This window comes from Aspergillus brasiliensis, assembly GCF_001889945.1.
Source record: "Aspergillus brasiliensis CBS 101740 unplaced genomic scaffold ASPBRscaffold_9, whole genome shotgun sequence".
Lineage (NCBI taxonomy): Eukaryota > Fungi > Ascomycota > Eurotiomycetes > Eurotiales > Aspergillaceae > Aspergillus > Aspergillus brasiliensis.
The window spans coordinates 545,495-564,188 of NW_027137450.1; the positions used below are offsets into that span (position 1 = coordinate 545,495).

At 50.6% G+C, this 18,694-nt stretch overlaps 2 protein-coding genes across 2 annotated transcripts; both read right to left on the reverse strand.

The window, feature by feature from the left end:
* Positions 1 to 366: 366 nt before the first annotated feature.
* Positions 367 to 1,890, reverse strand: ASPBRDRAFT_197657 (Zn(II)2Cys6 transcription factor domain-containing protein; the record flags this gene model as incomplete). The annotated part of the gene is made up of 4 exons (XM_067621126.1): positions 367 to 786; positions 852 to 1,160; positions 1,257 to 1,541; positions 1,708 to 1,890. 4 exons carry the CDS (start codon positions 1,888 to 1,890, stop codon positions 367 to 369), a joined length of 1,197 nt encoding a protein of 398 aa, XP_067477199.1.
* Positions 1,891 to 12,933: 11,043 nt separating this feature from the next.
* ASPBRDRAFT_647108 (uncharacterized protein) lies at positions 12,934 to 13,808 on the reverse strand. The gene is made up of 2 exons (XM_067628489.1): positions 13,632 to 13,808; positions 12,934 to 13,461 (listed from the first exon to the last, which is right to left on the reverse strand). Exons 1-2 carry the CDS (start codon positions 13,702 to 13,704, stop codon positions 13,121 to 13,123), a joined length of 414 nt encoding a protein of 137 aa, XP_067477200.1. The 5' UTR covers positions 13,705 to 13,808; the 3' UTR covers positions 12,934 to 13,120.
* Positions 13,809 to 18,694: the final 4,886 nt, after the last annotated feature.

The following is an 18,694-nucleotide window of genomic DNA, read 5'->3' on the forward strand; positions in this document are numbered from 1 at the left end:
GATCAAGATTTCCTTGGACCTCAATTCACTCAAGGCATTGCGTTGCGCTTCAACAGTCGGCGTTATTGTAAAATATGTGATCCTTGCCCAGACATTGCACATGAATTCGTTTTCTTCGCTTCATCTTGCGTTTTCATACCACAATGAACGTGCGGCAATGGCTGCAACACGAGCAGCACGACAATGTTACCATGAATATCTCATGGAAGTGTGACCAGCACACAAGCTTCGCGCGTCAGCCATCGACGAAATTGAATGTGCCGCGTTCTACTACATCTCCATGATCTCTCGAACTCATCTGTCAAACCACCCTCATCCCCATCATAGCCAACCCGTTGGCTGGATGTCTGCACATGTCGCAGAGAACTATTGGCCTAGGCCCCGACGGTTCAATGCATTCAGCATATCACTGTCGGTGCTAGAGCGGCCTTGGCCTTGATTTTGGCCCTGACCCTGACCTTCTCCAGGGTTCAACATGTCTCGCACATTCAATCCACCGCGAGATGAACCCCCCGGAGTGGAAGTAGGGGGAGGAGTCATTGAACCTTGGTTGGGGTGCACAGGAGGATATGGGGAGCTGTGAGGAGACGAGGAATGGCGACCATCATAGGGGTAATTCGATTGCGGAGAGGTACGTCGCTCATGGTGAGCAGGCGGCGGATAGTATGGACTCGTCGCACTGTACGTCTGATAACTAGATGCAGATGTAGCAGGTGTTACCGGGGCGAGATTTGTGGGATCAGGGTATTCAAATCCAGAGCTTGATCCTCGACGACCGACAGGCCTCTATGGAAAGGGATTAGTACCAAGAGAAACGATTGAATCGCAAACAAGAATCTCACGCCACTCACATGATCCTGAGCGCCATTGGGGAGAGGGGGGGCGTTTGCGTAGGGAGGCGGGTACGCCGATGGCATTGTACTCTCCGGTTGCTGCTGTGGTGGGAGAGGCTGGCCATGGGCACCATAGAGCATCACTCCTGCGGGAGGCGGCGGTCCGCGTCCTTGGTTTTGAGGATTCCGCAGGTGCGGGTAGGCGGCATGGGCAGGTACAAAGGCTTGCGCCTGGGATGAGACTGGCGTGAACATGCACTCCTGGTTGAAGCGAATGCAGTTGCTGCAACGTCCATCCTGGGAGCTTTCAAATCCCGAGCAACGGATCTATTGGTTCCAGAGTAAGAATCAGTTGTGGACAAGTAAAATACAGGCCTCCCGTAGTAAAGGGAGCCACTCGACAGAAACGACGCGAAAACGTACCTTCCGTCTCCGGCAATAGCGACACGCGATGGCAGTCCGCTGACGAGGGGCAGCAGCTTGGTAGACTACTTGAGGCGGAGGGGGTGCGCTGTACATGTCTGGGGGACGGTAGGAGCCGGGAGGGGGTGCCATGCGGTAGGGGTCCTGCGACTGCGGAGGGGGAATAGCTGCCATGTTCGGCGGCGGCGGCGGGGGATACTGTCCAGGTGCCGCTGGATATTGGTGGTCCGGTGGTGGATAGGAAGCCGGGGGGTATGAAGCCGGAGGGTACGAGGCCGGAGGGTACTAATGGATGAAGAAAACATCACTGTTAGCCAATGCACCGTTGCCAATCGAGTAAGAACTGTCATCGCAAGCCAGCGGAGATCGAGGGCACATGAAGGATAATCCCAAACAAATGGTATCAAGCACGTATGCGACAATATATCATAGAAGCAAGAGGGCAACGTACAGGATACTGAGAGGTTGGCGGGTAGTGAGGAGCTTGGCCGTCACCAGGCTGCTCAGGTTGACTAGTATTCCATTGTGGTGGAGGCGGATACTGTCCCGGCCGATTAGGATCGTTGAAATCGTTGGGATTGCGGTACGGGCCCTGCCGGTTCGGGTCGTTGTGGTCGTTGGGGTTGCCGGACATTGGTAGAGCGAGCGTGCCAGAGAAGCTGATTTATAAGAAAGGAAAAAAGAAAAAGAAGAGGGGAAAAAAAAAGACGGGAACGGGCGACGATGGGAAGCCAGAAAACAGATGCAAGATGATGTGAGGTGAAAGTCACGGTCCCGCGGGTCGTTCAGGCGAAAAGGTAGGCAGGGATGGTGGAAAAGGTTCCTTGGGGAGCGCGGGCCGCACGGGGAAAGCGTATGTATGATGCTGTCTGACTGTATGTATGCTCGTATGTATGGCTCAAGGAATGGACGGGCGTATGTATGTAAGCAGTATGTAAGTACGTAAGTATGTACGGAGGCGAAGGTGTCGGTGTAAGGCGACCAGGATGTCTCGATGCGGAGTCAAAGCCGGTCAGAAAGTCGACCAATTCAAATAAAATTCCAGCTCCCGTCGGGTGATTTTCGAAGCTAGCATAGCCTCGTGGTCACGCTTGAGCCAGAAATGGAGGGAGGAGCAAGAGCAGAGGAGGGGAAGAGTGAAATGGAGGAAAGGGAGTGAGTTGAGGAGGTGAAATAAAAAGAGGGAAAGAAAACCAAAAAGAAGATCTAATCCGCAGATGGAAGAAGCCGAGGAATGAGATGAGCGCGGATAGGTGAGGGAGGGAAGAAAAAGACCAGGGGGCAAGAGGGAGGCGGTGGAGGGAAGGAGGACGATTAAGAGGTCGTGGTCAAATTTAGCAAGGGTCAGGGAAGGATGGTAAGGAGGGGGTGGGAAGGTAAGGGAAAATATAGAAGGAAAAAAAGGGACAAAGAGGAATAGCAATGGCGTAAAAAAATAAAATAAAATAAAATAAAATAAAATAAAAATCGAGAAAATAAAAATTGGGACAGGAAAAATTCCTTTTTCTTTTTTTTTTCTTGGTTTTCCTTATTTGGATTTCTGGATTTTTCGAAAAAGGAAAGAAAGTAGAAAAGGAAAATCAGCGAGAGCCTCGGGGATTTCAGTTATGACGTGAGCGTTGAGCACGGAGGGGCTCCAATGATGATGGCCCGTAATATCAGCCGAGATGAACAGGCTGGACAGGTGAGAGCTAGGAGATAGCAGTAGGAAACTCGTGAATCAACGTAGAAAACACTTATAATTAGCCAGCGTATCTTGAGGCGCAATGGATGATCTGGTAGGAAGAACGGGAGACCAAGACCCGAGCAAATCAGGAGATAAAGTGTATGGTAGATATCTCAGTTCGGAGGAAGGGGAGCAGAGAGCTTATGAAGGGCACTCTGTTTGGACCAAGAAAGTGATACTAGTCTGTTATAAGAATGGTGGTGACTGTCAGCAAAGCAAGAAGCAATAGCGTCTCCAATGCCTGACAGTAGTGCAATGCAAATGTCAGTAATGATCAGACACCAAAGGCACCGATGCTGCGAGGCGAACAGGGTCGGGCCTGTTGACCCATGGCCGTAGTGAGAATCCTGGGATTTTGAAGGTGCAAGACCGACCATCTGTGGGAAGGCGTGTACACATCTTTCTGCCCTTTTCCCCTTTCGTAGCTTTCTCTTTCCTCAATTATTGCCCGATGGATAGATAGGGAAATGCAAGAAAGGGAGTATGAATTCACATAGGTCTTGATGCCCAGGATTTTCACGCAAACATGGTTTCTGCAGGAAATAAAAAGCAATGCGATGACAGGGAAGCCATACCTTCAGTATTGGGAACAGAAGTGTGTGGCACACATATTGAACCTTCCCCAGCTAACCTAGTAAATACGACGATACTGTACGATACTTCACTACTGATGCAAACCAAAAGACCGAGAAAGTCAAGAGGATTTGAGTACTAGGAAGCTAAGATACCAACATGGTAGATTAGATTGCCAAAGTGAAGATATTGGTCGAGTATACACATAAATGGATCGAGAAAAGATGCTTCTAGATACTATTAAGACTAACTAAACTAAGGTACTATGAGATCTAATGAAAGGACGAAGACGGAAATGCAAGACTTGCTATATTCCAACAGAGCTAATTTACAACTCATTGTCTAAATCACTTCGCAATTTCGCGAACGACCCTTGGCAATGACTCAGGCATGGCGCTTTTCTTCTGAACTAATCTCCGTTTGTGCTGCTTAGAAACAAATAGATTGATTGACTAACCGATCACCCAGAAGGATTCCCAGTGCGACGGGAAGAAACCACAGCGGTCTCCTTCTGGGTCGCCGAGTCCGCCGGTCCGTCCGGGAGGCGAAAAGGAAAACGGTTGGATCAAGCGCGTCAAAAACGACACGAGACGCAGGGTACGAGTCCCACGGCTAGCGGAAGCGGAAAGGCGGGAAGATTCGCGATGGGGACTTTCCAAAGAATGCAACAGGTTGTTATTTGGGTCAACTGGGTCCCTAGATACGATGCGGGTATGAGGAGCGAGTAACTAACTTATCATGGCGCGCCTACTACTTTCATACCCGTTCTAGCTACGCGCGAGTCTGGTACGTATTAATCAAGACAAGAAAAGCGGAGGCGATCTAGTATCATGGTGTCCTCGGCCAGTCTCCATGATGTGTATTATCATTGGTTCTGCTGGAGAAAATCACCACGCGGGCAATTAATTTGTCGTGGGTGCTAGAATCACCATGGAACCCAGGCTCCGTCGTCGGGCAAATGAATAGTAGTAGTACTACCAGACGGTTTGGGAAGGGCAATTGGTCGATCCACCGTTTGAGAGAGAGGGAGAAAAAGGACACTATGGGTGGTAGTATCTTCGATTTTCTATAATCTAAGAGTACTAGAGATAAAATAATTAAGACGGGATGTGGACCGCATTCAGACGATTTGGCAGTTGTGAAATCTCAGTATGCTCAGGTGGTGGTGGATTGCTGACACGATGAGAGGGCACGGTGGGTGTAAAAATGGCAGGGGGAAAAGAAGAAAAAGAAAAAGAAAAAGAAATGTGGAAGGATGGAGTAGCGGTCATGGAAAGGAATAGCGTAGAAGAACGGTCCGCAGACCAGGTGGACCCTGTCCAACGCGCCAGCGACCCATAGACATGGACGGGGACTCACCTAAGACGCAGCTAAAGTATTCACGGTTCCATGGGGATCAGCTGAATCGCTGTAAGGCCCTCGGGTTGGGCGTTTGGCAGCCCCCGGCGACCGCACGAACAGCCACTCCTGTTGCGTCTAGAGCCTGAAGAGGGGCGTAAGTTTGCCAGAAGGCGCAAGTGACGACTGATGACGGAGGGAGGGTACGCCGGGACGGGTAAAGGCGCCGTGACGGAACTCCACCGACCGCTTCAAGTCCTTCCGTCTCCAGTTTGGGGGCTTAGTCGGTTTTTTACTTATTACGGTGTCCTATTTTCTTTTCATTAATTTTTTATTTTGTTTTATTTATTTTCTTTCTCTAAATCCCCTCTCTGTCTCTCTCTTTCTGAATTTCTTCTTGTTCAATTCGAGAATATTTTCGGTTTTGTTTTCCTTTCATTCAAAAATCAAACCTGATCTCCTCCTTCTACTTTGGGGTTATTTTGACGTTATGCCCGTTAATAGGTGTTTGTTCCCCTTTGGGTGGGCATTGAAACACCGCTGCGGATTGTATTTCACATGACCGCTTCGCCATGGCTGAATGGGCGTTGAAACTATCCCAGTTACAGCATTTGTGCCGGGTCGTTATGCTTTTGGTCTTGTACCAAGATAGGAACTGACTGCAGTAGTCACTAGTACTACTACTACTTCCTAGGTAGACTAGGTAAGTACTCCAAACATACAGTTGGCAGTACTCCGCTTGTTTTGAACATACGTAAAATACCAGTGCATGCCCAATACTAGCACCAAGCAGTCTAGAGTCGGCCACAACACACATGCGAAGCAGCACACTACTCGAAATTATCGGAGGTGCTAGGCATCGTTTCTATTAGCCAATGCATCTCCCATAGCGCCAGTCAAAAATGGTTCAGAACAAGGCCCTACGCCACGTCAAATCTTTGCCAGCAAGGACAGAATCATTCTAACTAAGGTTTCAGTCAAATAGATAGTGCTTACTAGAATCTCCACGGACGGAAAGTCAGTGGTAATTTTGGATGAAGTATTATAAAGACCTGGTTTTAATAACTATGATAACCACTTTAGTTGAATCATCCTACTGCATACATACTGGTTCACTACGTCGAGCTACTCTAAACATCATTCCACCTCAAGGGCGAGTTGATCAAGGCTGAGTTCGGGGAAGGGACATCCTGGCTCCACCCGGGTAAAGCCCGAAGCCCCGAACTTTTAAAGAAAGAGGGGCTGACGGCCCGTGGATGGCAAAGGCTCGTCGGAACCCTACTAAATACTGCACATCACTAGTTCTTCAATATGGTTGCAGAATATGAATAATCATCGGCAGTACTACTGCCGACCTTGCTGCTGCACACATCCTCGACAACAAAGCGGCCCACAAACAACTTCGTGCTGGTCACACTCCTTTCCTTTGCTTTACTTGCAGGAGGGACGGCAACGCACATTGCACAGGCAACAATCAGAAAAAAAGGAGAAAAAAACGGAATTAAATTTTGTCTAAGGAAGGAATGGAAGGAAAGTGTGGGAATCCAGCCTTAATGTCCCACTTTCCTCATGCCGTGTTCCTTTGTCCCGAGTAGTACTTTTCTTCTCCTCTCAACGGAGTTGGTCGCTCCGTTTAGAAACGCACTCAACAGTTCAACACAATTTACTTCCTTTTCTCCGTCTGCCAATTCTTCGATGGGGGTTACTTATTAGGAAGGTGGTTCTGCAACTTGGTATTTCTTCTCAATTCCCAGAGCTCCGGTACGAAGGGGGGCGGGCAATACTGAACCATGGTTGCTTGCCACTTAGGGTACCACAAATCGGGGGCTCGGAGCAATGCATCGTGGCTTCCTTACCAAGCAGACAGTGTCTCGAACCAGCCCACTGTTTGCATTCTCTTCGCATCTTCAGATGATTATTGGGATTTTCGGGGCCCTGTTTGCCGGTACCTGGGCACTCCTTACATACATACCATGATCCGATGACCGGCAGAGGATAGTGGTGGGACTCCAGAGTTGAAGAAAAGGACGTATTAGTCTACTATTCACACACACAAACGCACAGGTGGGTGGGTGGGGAAGGGAGCACGCCTAACCTGGTCATCAGCTGCAACCAGCCTTGATGGTAAGTAGGTACTTTGCAGCTAACTAAAGTTGTTGTCATTTCTCAATGATACGTGCCTGCCCGCCTTTGCTGCATCGCGCATGCGAGGAACAGCCACTACCCTTACTTCCCAGCTTGGCTGCATCCTCTTCAGGCCGTCGTTTGCCTGTCGAAAGGGAAAATAAAAAAGAAATCGCTGATAAGACGCTACCGTATGGCCGTTGTATCACGATACAAGGTACATACGAAGGGAGTATAGTATACTACTTACATACAAACAAGGTGCGCTCCGGGCCTGCGCCGGACAGAAAGGCAGAATATGTATGCTTCGCAGTAGTGCCCGCGTGCATGCAGCGGCTGCCTTGTTGGTCAGGGCTCTATCCAACACAACATCCCTGCGGCCAAGCTGGCATCATTTGATTGGGGCAGCACGACTGGGAACTCCCTCCAACTTGGCTCCCCGAACAAGCAAACATCTGCACCATCACAATTCTTCACGATCTTGTCTCTAATATGACTTGTCATCCGCGGGAGCCTGCATCTTTCAGAGCTAAGCGTTATGACAGGCAAGCAGAAGAAAGAAGAAAATTCGAGGAAAAGAAGAACACCACCAAAATGAAAAAATACAATAAACCGAATGATTAAACCCTCGCTCACCAAACGCACGAGTCACTCGCCAATTTACCTTCCTGGTTCTACACTTGGCCCTGTGGTCAATGAGGGGTTGGCCCCCAATGCCCAGGATCCCTTGCATTCCTCCCACCACACCTGGGGTATGTTTCGAACGGTACGGTCCAACCCGTCCGCAAGGGCTATCAGCAATAGATGCTGCTCAGATATGCAGCCTGAGACTTGGACTTGGATAGGATTGCGCAGATTCAAGGCATCAAGCATATCGCGTGGATTACTCACACCCACCGTCCCCTCCCCCACACCGTTTGTTTTCTAGGTCTCCTCGTTTCTCCCCTCGCCTCGGGGTTGATTGCATGCGTGCATGTATGTATGATCAAACGAAACTCAAGAGGCATGGTACCTGAGGTTGCAAGGAACCAACATGCACACACAAGTGCCCTGGTTCCAGGCCCCATAATCCAAGTTACCCCAGGCATGTAGACTGCAGTACTTACGTAGTAGAGAAAGAGAAGGTTAAGAGAGAGGGGGTGGGCGGGCGCCCGGACCGGGACATGCGAGATACTCCCGCGCGCGGCGGATGTACCGTCCCATTGCCCCGAAAGGGGGCCACCAACTCTTTTTTCCCATTCATTTGTTTTGAAGAGGAAAGAAATTGCGATTTTCAACCAATGGAGAAACCCGTCCAGACGGTTTAGAATTACGATTGGGTCACGGAGCGTGCAAAAAAAAATGCTGATTAAGTGTGACCACCGCCATCATCGTTGAATGTTGTTGCAACGCTACTGGTTACTTCTGTTCGTATGTGGTAGTACTAGCGAAACACATGAACCACGATAGTTACCCCCTTGCCCACCCGTATCAGGATATAGTTAGTTTGTTTGAATTTCCCTCTAGATGATTATCTTCCTAGATTAATCTCTTGTGGAAAGGGATACCGTAACAACATGCCCGCCGCCCTCCTTGAAACCAAACCCCGTGCCATGGATATCATCTACTATCTATCTTGAACGAAATCTGACACAAAAGAAATACTAGATTTTGGCTGGGTACTCCGTATACGGTCCGAGGCGCGGGTTATCCATGTTTCAAAATCCATACTTCACCAACTACATACACTATGATACATACTACGTACAATACGCAAACAAAGGACTGAGCAGAATACGTAGTCCGAATCCATAAATCCAGAATATAAAATAGGTTAGTAGAAAATGAGAGAGGGGTATGTGGCGTGAGGTACGGAGTACTAGACCTAGACTAAAATAAAAGGAAGGGAAAAAAGAAGCCACGCTAGATCCGGTGGGAAAAAAAAAGAGGCAAACTTCCTCCCTTTCTCCCCCACTATGTACCACCTCATCATCACCAACCACCATTAATATTACCCTGGTTACCGAATGTAGTATCCGGGTAGTAAGTGTGACTACCTTACTACTACTACACCACTGATTGGTGTTGTTGCTCAGATTTGTACATAAGCCATGGAATAAACGGTGTTTGGGGGCCAAAAAAAATGATAATCCAAGACAGATAATTTATCCCGCGTCTCGACGAATAATAAAAAGACATACACGAGATCGCATACCATTTGTTTGTTCTGAAAGGAAAAAAAGTGGAAAGTGATCCAAGTGGAGAGGAAGGAAGAGAAGAGAGGGCGAAAGAGAGAGCAGAGTATCCATTACTCGACTAAGAATGTCCCCGCAAAAAGCAGCTCGTTTTACGGTGGGTACGAGTGATGCAAGTCAGTCCCAAAGGTTAAGCGACAGCCGCGGCGCTATCCCATTGGCGTAGGAGGAGCCCTTGAGTTACCGACACCTCGATTCTGGTTGGGTCCAGTAGAGAAAGGAGCGCTCCGAACCGTAGTCGCACGGCAGCTGATTGGCACACGGCGCGGGGACCATGGGCACCAAATCCCGGTGAATTTAGGTTCCCTTTTCTTCTCCTGCCGGTTCATGGTCAGCGGTACGCACCACCAGTGGTTGGGTCGCTCGGAGGATGTTCGGTTCCGGCGACAATACCTTGAGTTACCGTGCGGTGAGCGGCATGTGTACCGGGGCTCAAATTGCGCGCTGCGATACGGAGTAGGGCTTTTCTCGCGTTTCATTGGGCCGGCGGGGCCACCAGCTGTGTCCTTTCCATGGATCAGACCTTCTACTGGAGCTCATACGAAGGGCAATCGAAGGTCCCGGCCACATGGGATGATGGAGCAACAGATAATTAAAGTGGCGATGGAAAGTGTCCTCGCGCTTCAGAGATAGTCTAGAGTGGGCTCAACTCTTCTCATTCTCTTGTCTCAACTCTCAAAGTGCGAGCCCACCCCAACCCCCCTCCGTCCTGTGGAAACGTGTGGAGGTCACTATAACACGGGCGGAATGGGAGGGGGATCCATTAGGCGGTGAGCCTGGTTACCGGGATTACCGTCACGTCTGAACGATTTATTAGTGGCAAGCAGGGCGCTTCCACTTATGCATGATTACAGACACTGTATCCGAAGGCTGGTAACAGTGGTGCGGCTCCAGCGGTCACAAGTGGGTATGACACGGATTTGAGCTGAAAACAGATGAGAAAGACCTGATTAGTAGTAAGTCCGCACTCCTGCACACTGACAAGCTGAGGCCAAACCTATAAGGTTGCACCGACATGATAGGCTCGGTCCGCGCTTTCCCATCTGCCGCTTCAGGCATCTTATTCGGTGGGTATTGTGGCGGTGTCGAGTACAACGATGATCGATAATTTTGATTTAGAGAGCCAGAAAAGAGGTTGCAAAATGCTTGTGTGTGCGTCCTTCGTGCTTTGACAAATCAGGCTGACACTCACTCACCATCAGCGTAGTGTGCCTCTGGACAAGGTTGCACGTATGATGTGTAAGATGCGTAAGACCAAGGCCATCCTTGACCAAAAAAGCGCTTAGATACTTAGTATGAGCGAGCGGCGCCCCCCCCCCCCCCCCTAGCATCAGTTAGTTGATGAAGGGAAGGGCCGTGAGAGACACAATAGTGGGGAGTTCTAAGTTTCCCAGTGCTACAGCCTTGGGACCGCGCCAGACGGGCATGACCATGGCCCGATCGGTAGCGCTTGAAAATAACTTGCATTAGCGCCACCCGGTTCGATTTCTGTCGAGCGGGAAACGGCCATGGGTATGTATTGGGGGTGTGGTACGGGATAACTAGTCCTAGTAGCCACAACGTTTTTCTCGGAGAGATAGCACCCGTGTCCCGGAGCCTGGGATTGAGTGTGTACGCGCGTGTGTTTGTGCGGGGTCTGGTGACATATCCAAGATTCAATGGAGTTATGAAAATGGGGCCAGCCAAGATCCTGGTTTTCTTATGTCGCAATGGCCGAAATGGTTCTTTTCTTTGAGGGGAAGGAGATTCCAAACCGGTGAATCTGACAGACAGGCAGACACGGATGCACCCACTGGGCACATGGGAACGGCAAGGGAGCTAGTCTCTAGTCTTTCATGGGTAGGTGCTTAGTGGAAGTTAGAAAGACGTGGCTGGCAATTATCATTCGCTGTGGAGGCAGAGTCATCACCGCTCTCATCCGCAACTTGTCCAAGCATCTGCAACCTAATCACACTGAGATAGCACGGCCAAGTGCGAACCCCTTTGTGTTCCCACCCTCCATAATACGTTGAATCCATCATTGACTGATTATCTCCTGCGTAGGAGGTCGGGGATTGGGTGCAGTAGTCGTTAACGTAGACGAAGGAAGCAGCAGCATGACATCAGTCGACGGTATCGTGTGACAGCAGTAACTTCCGCTTTGGGGGAGCGCTGAAATAACAAGATTCCCTTTGACAAGATTTTTGTCGTAGGCAATTCTTTTCTCTGTTAGTTGTATTTCAGTTCTTTCCCTTTGTGGTCGTCATCACTCTCATAGTGAACCTTTAATTCATTTCAGTACCGTAAACTTGCCGACTTAGCCTTTTTCTTTTTTCTCTTTTTCTTTCTCTTTCTTTCATTGAGAGGACACCCTCCTTTGACTCGGACATATGACGATACGAGAAGTGTTTCAATCAATAATTAAACAGGAGTCTACATTCAGTCGAAAGGGACAAAAGGAATAATAATAATAATAAAAGATGATTTTGACACTCGAGCGCACAATAATTCTCAATCCGACCAGGACGGGGCGTCAGCAGAACAAGATTGTCGGAATAGCACGGTCGCAAACGGAGCCGAGGATTGGTGCTGTGACCCGGATGCAGAGGCGCTTGTGTCAGGGCGTTGGGCAACCGGCCCTCCTATCATCGTCGCTCTGCTAGTCATTCTCCTGGTCATGTCCACGACGGGCCGCCCCGACTCCCGCCGATCTTATGCAGGAAGTGTAGCGTGAGAGAGAGAAAGTGTGTGTGTGTGTGTGTGTTGTTGTGTGTCTCTCTTGAGTGTGTGTGAGAGTGAGAGGACCATGCTGTCCAAGTCATCCTCTTTCCTCATCCGGAGTCCACCACATATGATGGTTACTCCTGGGGATGAGAAGGTAATTAATGTCAGCAAACTGTCTCAGAAAAGTCAATCATCTTTGTCAATGCGCTGCTTGGTCGGGCCAAATGAATGGATTGCAACACCCTCCAGCCTCAATGGCCCCCTGGCACCTTCCAGTCCCTCAACTCCCTCCTCTCTTTGTTCACCTTCTCCCCCTTCTCCTTCACCTTCTAGATCCACACTCCGTCGCCCTTCATCTCCGTCACTATCCATAACTTGCAAGCTCTCATGCGTTCGGTTTCTCGCTCTCTACCTACAGCGAGAAATGTGAGTCATTACTACTTTCTGAACAGTATAGAGAAAAGTTCTCGTCTCGCACACACCCGAATGGCAGAAGGAAACCCAGGTGAGGTGCTCCCACATCAGCACACCGCACAAGCTCCATGCAGCTCGCTCATATCGTGCAAGTAGAGATTAAGGATGCTGCAACAAGTCAGAAACTTCCGCTTTCCCGTTTGCTGTTCCACATGTTGAACCGTCAGAGCCCAGCCCAGTCCGGCCCAGCCAGCCAGCCAGCCTCACTTTTTGCCCACACAGCACACATAATATTGCTTCCTCCTAAGGGCCAAAATAAATGGAGATGGCTTTTGGCTGGGAGGCCTGAGGGTGGTGGTATCTTTTGCTGTGGTATCATACAAGCGGGAACGGAAACTAAAACAGAAATCGAAACCAAACCGGCGGCCGGAAACACGGTAATACTATAACCGGTAACAATGCGGCGTTACGACGGTCGCAATTGGGGGCGCGCCCTAATTTCCTTTCCTCATTAGCTCATTACGTTCCCTATTTGGTGCGTTGCCCTTTCCTCTCCTTCGTCCATTAGTCTCCCTTGCCACGTTTTTTTCGACCCTCAGCGGCCCCGTGCATTGGCGTCCGCGTCTTTCCGTTGCCGCCAGAACCCACCATCACCTGCGTGGTGGGCTTTTTTCCTGGTCGTCGTTGTCTCCGATATCTCCAGGATCCTGCTCCACTGTGACCAATGCCAATTCTTCTTGCTTGGCCGCCAGCTAAGCCATGGTTCTATGGTGGCTGGTGAGCTTTGGGCGCAGGGGTTCGAGGAAGTGGTACTTCCGCGGCCCAACTTGGGGCGTCCAGTCATCATGCGTCATCATCATTGATGATGCTTTGGATGTTTGTCCACCGTGGGCGGCAACATGGAGATTGCTGGAAAATGGTACCCAGTGCCTGTGAGGTACTACTGCAGGAGGTACTAGGAACCAAGGTACTACTCCAACGTAGGTGAGCAAGGTACGTACTTCGCTGATCTCCAAGTCTCGATGGCAAAGCACGGAGCTCTCTGGCAATTGGCCAGGCCGGAGAGTCGCGTTTGGTCGGTAGCAAGGGCGGTCTGGAATCCTTCCACTTGGGAACTAATCATCGTTGGGGCCTGAACAGTATTAGTTTACCGCCGGCAACGGGAAGAGCAAGACGGGAAGCTCGCCATGCTAGCTGGGATCATCGATCAGCCCGCATACGGCTACGGTCACGTGATAACAATGGGGGCCTATTAGCGGGCGCCCTGGGTCAACCCATCGCAACACCCTCGCCCGCTTTGGACTGGCGTGGATATCGGAAATAGTCGGTAATGCATTCATGGCGGGATGACAGAGCTACTGGCCTGGGGTGGTGGTTCAGTGGCTTGGCTCTAAGGGCGAAGGGGGTTAGAAATTTTGGTTCACCTCCCGGTTTGTCTGTGCTCGCTCGGGTAGAAAGTGTGTGCGGGCAAGTGCGAGCGATCTTCCCTCACATTATGACGTGGCGAAACGAGCAGACAAACAAACTCCAGATGGCCCTGCCAGGCTACCCTGCCCTGACCTCCGGCCGGAACCCTCGTTCCATGGAGAGAGGTTCGGGCTTCAGTGCCATGAACTTGCACCAGAACCTTCCTTTTAGCCTCCCTATCTCACCTGTGGATTGTTTCGGTTCGGGTCGGTTCGAATCGCGCATCTGACCCCCTGCACATGAGAACATCTTGTGATAAAGAGCTCCGAAATCCAGGTGTGACAGCCTGTACGAGGGCTCTGGGTGGTACATTTGCACTCCCCATCCAGGCGTCTCGTCGCGTGACGATGGAATGGAAGGTTAGGCTCGGGAAGAAGAGTTTGGTGACCGATGCCTGATCTGGTAGGGATGGCTTGTAACCACTCGACTCGCTAACGCGCCTTTCTCTACCCTCTGGGCCCTAAGCCGTCAGGGTGGCAAAAAGAAGCAGATGCACACAGGCCACACAACCCTCGAGATCCCCGCTCGCAGGAAATAAACGATCAGGTTCCCCTACATACACCTTCAGTCTCTATTGCTCACAGCCACGGGCGACGCGGGCAATTTCTCCTTCATACTAGCCTAGGTCAATTTCAGTGTCCCAACGCGTTGCTAGCTGGATATAAACAGTGACGGAGGGTAACCTGAACATCTAGGCATTTTTGATTTCCAGCTGGTGCTAGAATAGCTCGTCCTCCACCATAGTCCTGCTTGCCGGATCTGCTGGGAAGATACCTTGGGTAGAGCACTCCCGTGGTGGGCTCTCGTAACCAGCGACCAAGGATCTACCGCAAAGCACCCGACGACACATCACATTACTGATTTTTGCTCCCAGTAACTTAATCTCCGGGCGCGGCCATCAGCCGCATCTAACCAACCATGATCACAGTAGGAGTGTGCACTCTGCCCTCGGCCAGTTGTATGCAAGGGTGGAACAATGGCAGGCGGTACTCCTTGTTTCCACCATCTTCTTCGCTAGTCTTCCATTCTGAAGGGGGGTGGGAGTGCATCGATGCAGACCCAAGTTCACGTCGTATGAATAGGAGCCAGCGACACACCAGCAGCGCGCTATCTAGATTAGGATGTAAATCTTGGAAAAAGCAAACACGCGTCTAGGCCGTCAAGCTCGCTACACGACCTGAAGGGAAACAAAGTACGAAGTATATTCGCTCTTTGTTAATAACATGGTCCCTTTGACCTACTGATCACTCTCATCAACCTTTAAATTATATATTTTCTGCCGTGTTTCCTCTCCCAGTCATTGGAAAGGCCAAAAAAAAAAGGGTATAGTAACGGTACACAACCAACCAGCCAGCCAGCCAGCCAGCCTAGAAGGACCTACTACTATATTGCGTTCAGGAAACAAGTTCCGCGTCGGGACCCAGAGAGAAAGAGAGAGAACTGCCAGTCGAAGTCTGGTAGTGGTGGTATTCACTCTTCAGCTCGATTGTGCCCGTATTATTGAGTTGCGCCATCAACTCTTTGTTTGGCTCCAATTACCGAAACGGGTATGACGTTTAGTAGTTATTTCCGCGTACTCGAATTTTCGAGTATTTTAATATTATTATGATCATTATTGAGTTGTTTCTGTTACCTTGTCTTCAGTTGTATTATTCAGTTTCTTTCCTTCTCCTCTCCTCTTATGCCAGTTAGGCAGGCAGAGGAAGAGGGGGGTGGGACTTAGTAACCTAGACCAGTACACCTACCAATGTGCCCGAAGAGAAGCAGAAGGGAGAGGGGGTGGTGCGCATCACGGTAATACCGAAAGAGATGATAATCTCTAGTCTCCATTGGAGAAATGAAGAGGGGAGAGGGGAAGATAGAGGCTCCACAGGCAATTAGAGCAAATACACACTTAAGCATATCGAGAGATATCTCGGATCCAGTGCTAAGCGTAGCCGAACGAAGATATCGGCCATACAAAGAGAGTTTTGAGCACGGATATCGCGCATAATCTAGATGGGCCCCACGGCGTACACAATGAAGGCTCAGTTTCCGCGTCTCTTTTCCATCCTGCGCGCTTCCTCCACGACGGATTTTGTCACCGCTTCTCAAGGGGAGTCCGGCTCTTACGGTAGCGAAGATGGGGGATGAGAAAGGGGGACGAATCAAGACGAAGGCGATTGAGCTCCATTGGGGGGAAGAAAGAGCGATGATCGCCTATCGAGGCCAGAAAGGGAAGTTGGGCGAAGCGATGGGCACTGGGAAAACGATGGAATGCGCGCCTATTGAGCGGAATGCCCCGCCAGTAGTGTGGACGATGGGTCGAATCATGGCCGATCGTCGACAAGTACAAGGTTTCATGGCTTGCAGGCAGGACAACTCTGTAGAGCCCGGAAGAAGGACTTCGCAGGGCGCTATGGAATTGCAAGTGCTGATTCGGAGGTCTCCCTGTCGGGGTGGGTTGTTGCTCCATCTATTCTGGTGCGGCACACACACACACATCCCCATTTCCTCTTTTCTTCCCTTCTGTGTTCCTCCAGGCTTACAGCGGTCCGGCCTGAAAAGGATATGCTTCCGACGTAGCATTTGGCTAGACCGGGGAAATGACAACCTGGGGAGAGGGGCTGTACAAATCCCCCTCCCCACTCAGGTCTTACAAGACGATGGAGTGAAACAAGGAATTGTGCGTTAGCCATTTGGGCACTGATGCAGTGTGCGGATGTTTGCTTTGATGGGACGAGGGGGAATCATGGCCTGTGAGAGTCAAGTCATGGACGAATTCGCACTCGTGCAGAAGTGGATAACCTGCTGCTGCTGATAGATGGCCAACGTCGTGGAGCTAACGGCACGTCCGACGGCCCGGCTGCGGCGCGCGGACAGCAGGCCATAACATGCACGTCAGTAGTATCATCCTGAAGGCCTGAATCTCAAAAGTCCCACGCAGTCCTGGAGGGGGGTCATTGGCACGACGGCCATCATCATTGGGGGATGAGAACTGGCGGTAAGGGAATCCCGGGACTAGGTGTTGGAGTATGCCAGGTCCTTAGCGCAGTAAGGAACGAATGTCGTACCGATTTTACAGAAGAACCGGCCAAAGGGAAGCAGATGTGGTAGCATCCTGATCCTTATGGACCCGGTCTCGAGCCAGAGAGACTGCAAACCAAAGGTACACCAAGCAGCCGTCCGTAACGGGAAGGATATTGCCCTCCACAGGGAAAGTGAAGGAGAATCAACATGAGTGGAGATGGCCATGGCAATGAGACACGACATTACTCACATACGAACCCCAAAATTCTACGCACGAGACCGACCAGTATCGACGGTCGTGGAGTTCCTTATCAGGATATATGATCCCCAGCTATGAGTCACTCATCCCATCCGTTCGGAGGCTGAGCTGTTTTCTTCCTGCACCGGATCAGACACGACGATGCTATTGGAGTACGTGACCTGTCGGATGATATTTCTTGAGGTCAGTTACGAGGTTCCCACAACACGACAAAGGCTTTTGTCGCGGCACTTGACCATCCGTTGAGTACAACTGGTTGAGGGGTGGGTAACATTGCGCCCGAAGGCACACCGCTGGGAGACTAGGAAGGGAAAGGGAAAGAGAGGAGGGGCAAGGGGCACAATGGAAAGGGCCTTGTAATGATTGATACGGCAACTAAAATCCAATAGACGCAGGCGCGGGCAGGCGGGGGGGAAGGTAAAGGCTATTTGCGAGGAGAACAATAGGTGGTATGGCTTACGAAGGGTTCCATGATCCCAGTCAGAGCTGTCATCCTCTCTTGTGCATATTGGTACCAAACTCTCCTCTCCTCATCTGCGAGAGACGCGTCGATGGTGAAACAACGAAGACGGAGCAGCTGGATATTCTCATTATCGAATTGGTAGCCCTAGGCAGACAAGAAGCTCTGTCAGTGTCGTAATTGGACGAAGCGGAGACCCGCCGGGACGGCGGCAGATGCTGAACCATGGAATCAAAAGAGACGGTGCAGAAAACTCTTCGAGACCATAGCACTTGGTGGGACGGCGCAGCAATTTCCGCGTCAAGAACCAAGAACTGGACAGCACTTTGGGACGTCGGAAGGATTGAATCTAGTGGTCCACAGACGCTCTTAGCCGGACACAGCCAGAGCAAGTGCAAGAGTCAATCCACACTCAGCGTGGCCCCAGGGTGTAAAGCCGGAGCGCAGACACGGTTCGGGTAGGCCCAGTCGGAGGGTCCCGTTCGCGGCTGCGCTTACACCTCCAACCCAGAACACACGGCAGACCTGCCATCGCAGGCAGCCCGGAGGTCGTGAAATGCATCCCCTTCATGGCGTTTTCCCTTCCATGGGGCCAGGGGCCATCAAACCTAGATGCGGCGATTTTTGTCAAGGTAGCTCTGACCTTTTCCTCGGCAGTTTGTGACGCTGAGGTCGTCTCCCTAATGCTGGCCGTCAGAGCTGGCGAACATTCTTCCATGGGATGAGTTCACCATCTGGCACCAAATTTCCATCTCTCATTATCAATGGCTGCTCCTGTTCGACCTCTCGGAGATGATGATATATACCTGGAATAATATTGATGTCCATGCTCCCCAATCAGATGAGACGTATTTGCAAATAGCACTGATGGACCACCAACCTCCCTAGGTGTCGCCAGGGACCGCCTCAAGTACAAGCCTCCGGTGAGCGCGGTGGACTGGAAAAGAAGTGCAGAAAGGGCAGATTGCGATCACTGTCATGGCCATTCAACATCCGTTAGACAGGTCGAGAGACGGAGATGCGAGGGAGTCCCACATATCCTGGACCTTCTCCTGAGTGCGGCTTGCTCATTGTGTTTGCAGAAGGCCTCGCGACTGACATCATTCGGTGTTCCAAGAAGTTCTAGCGACG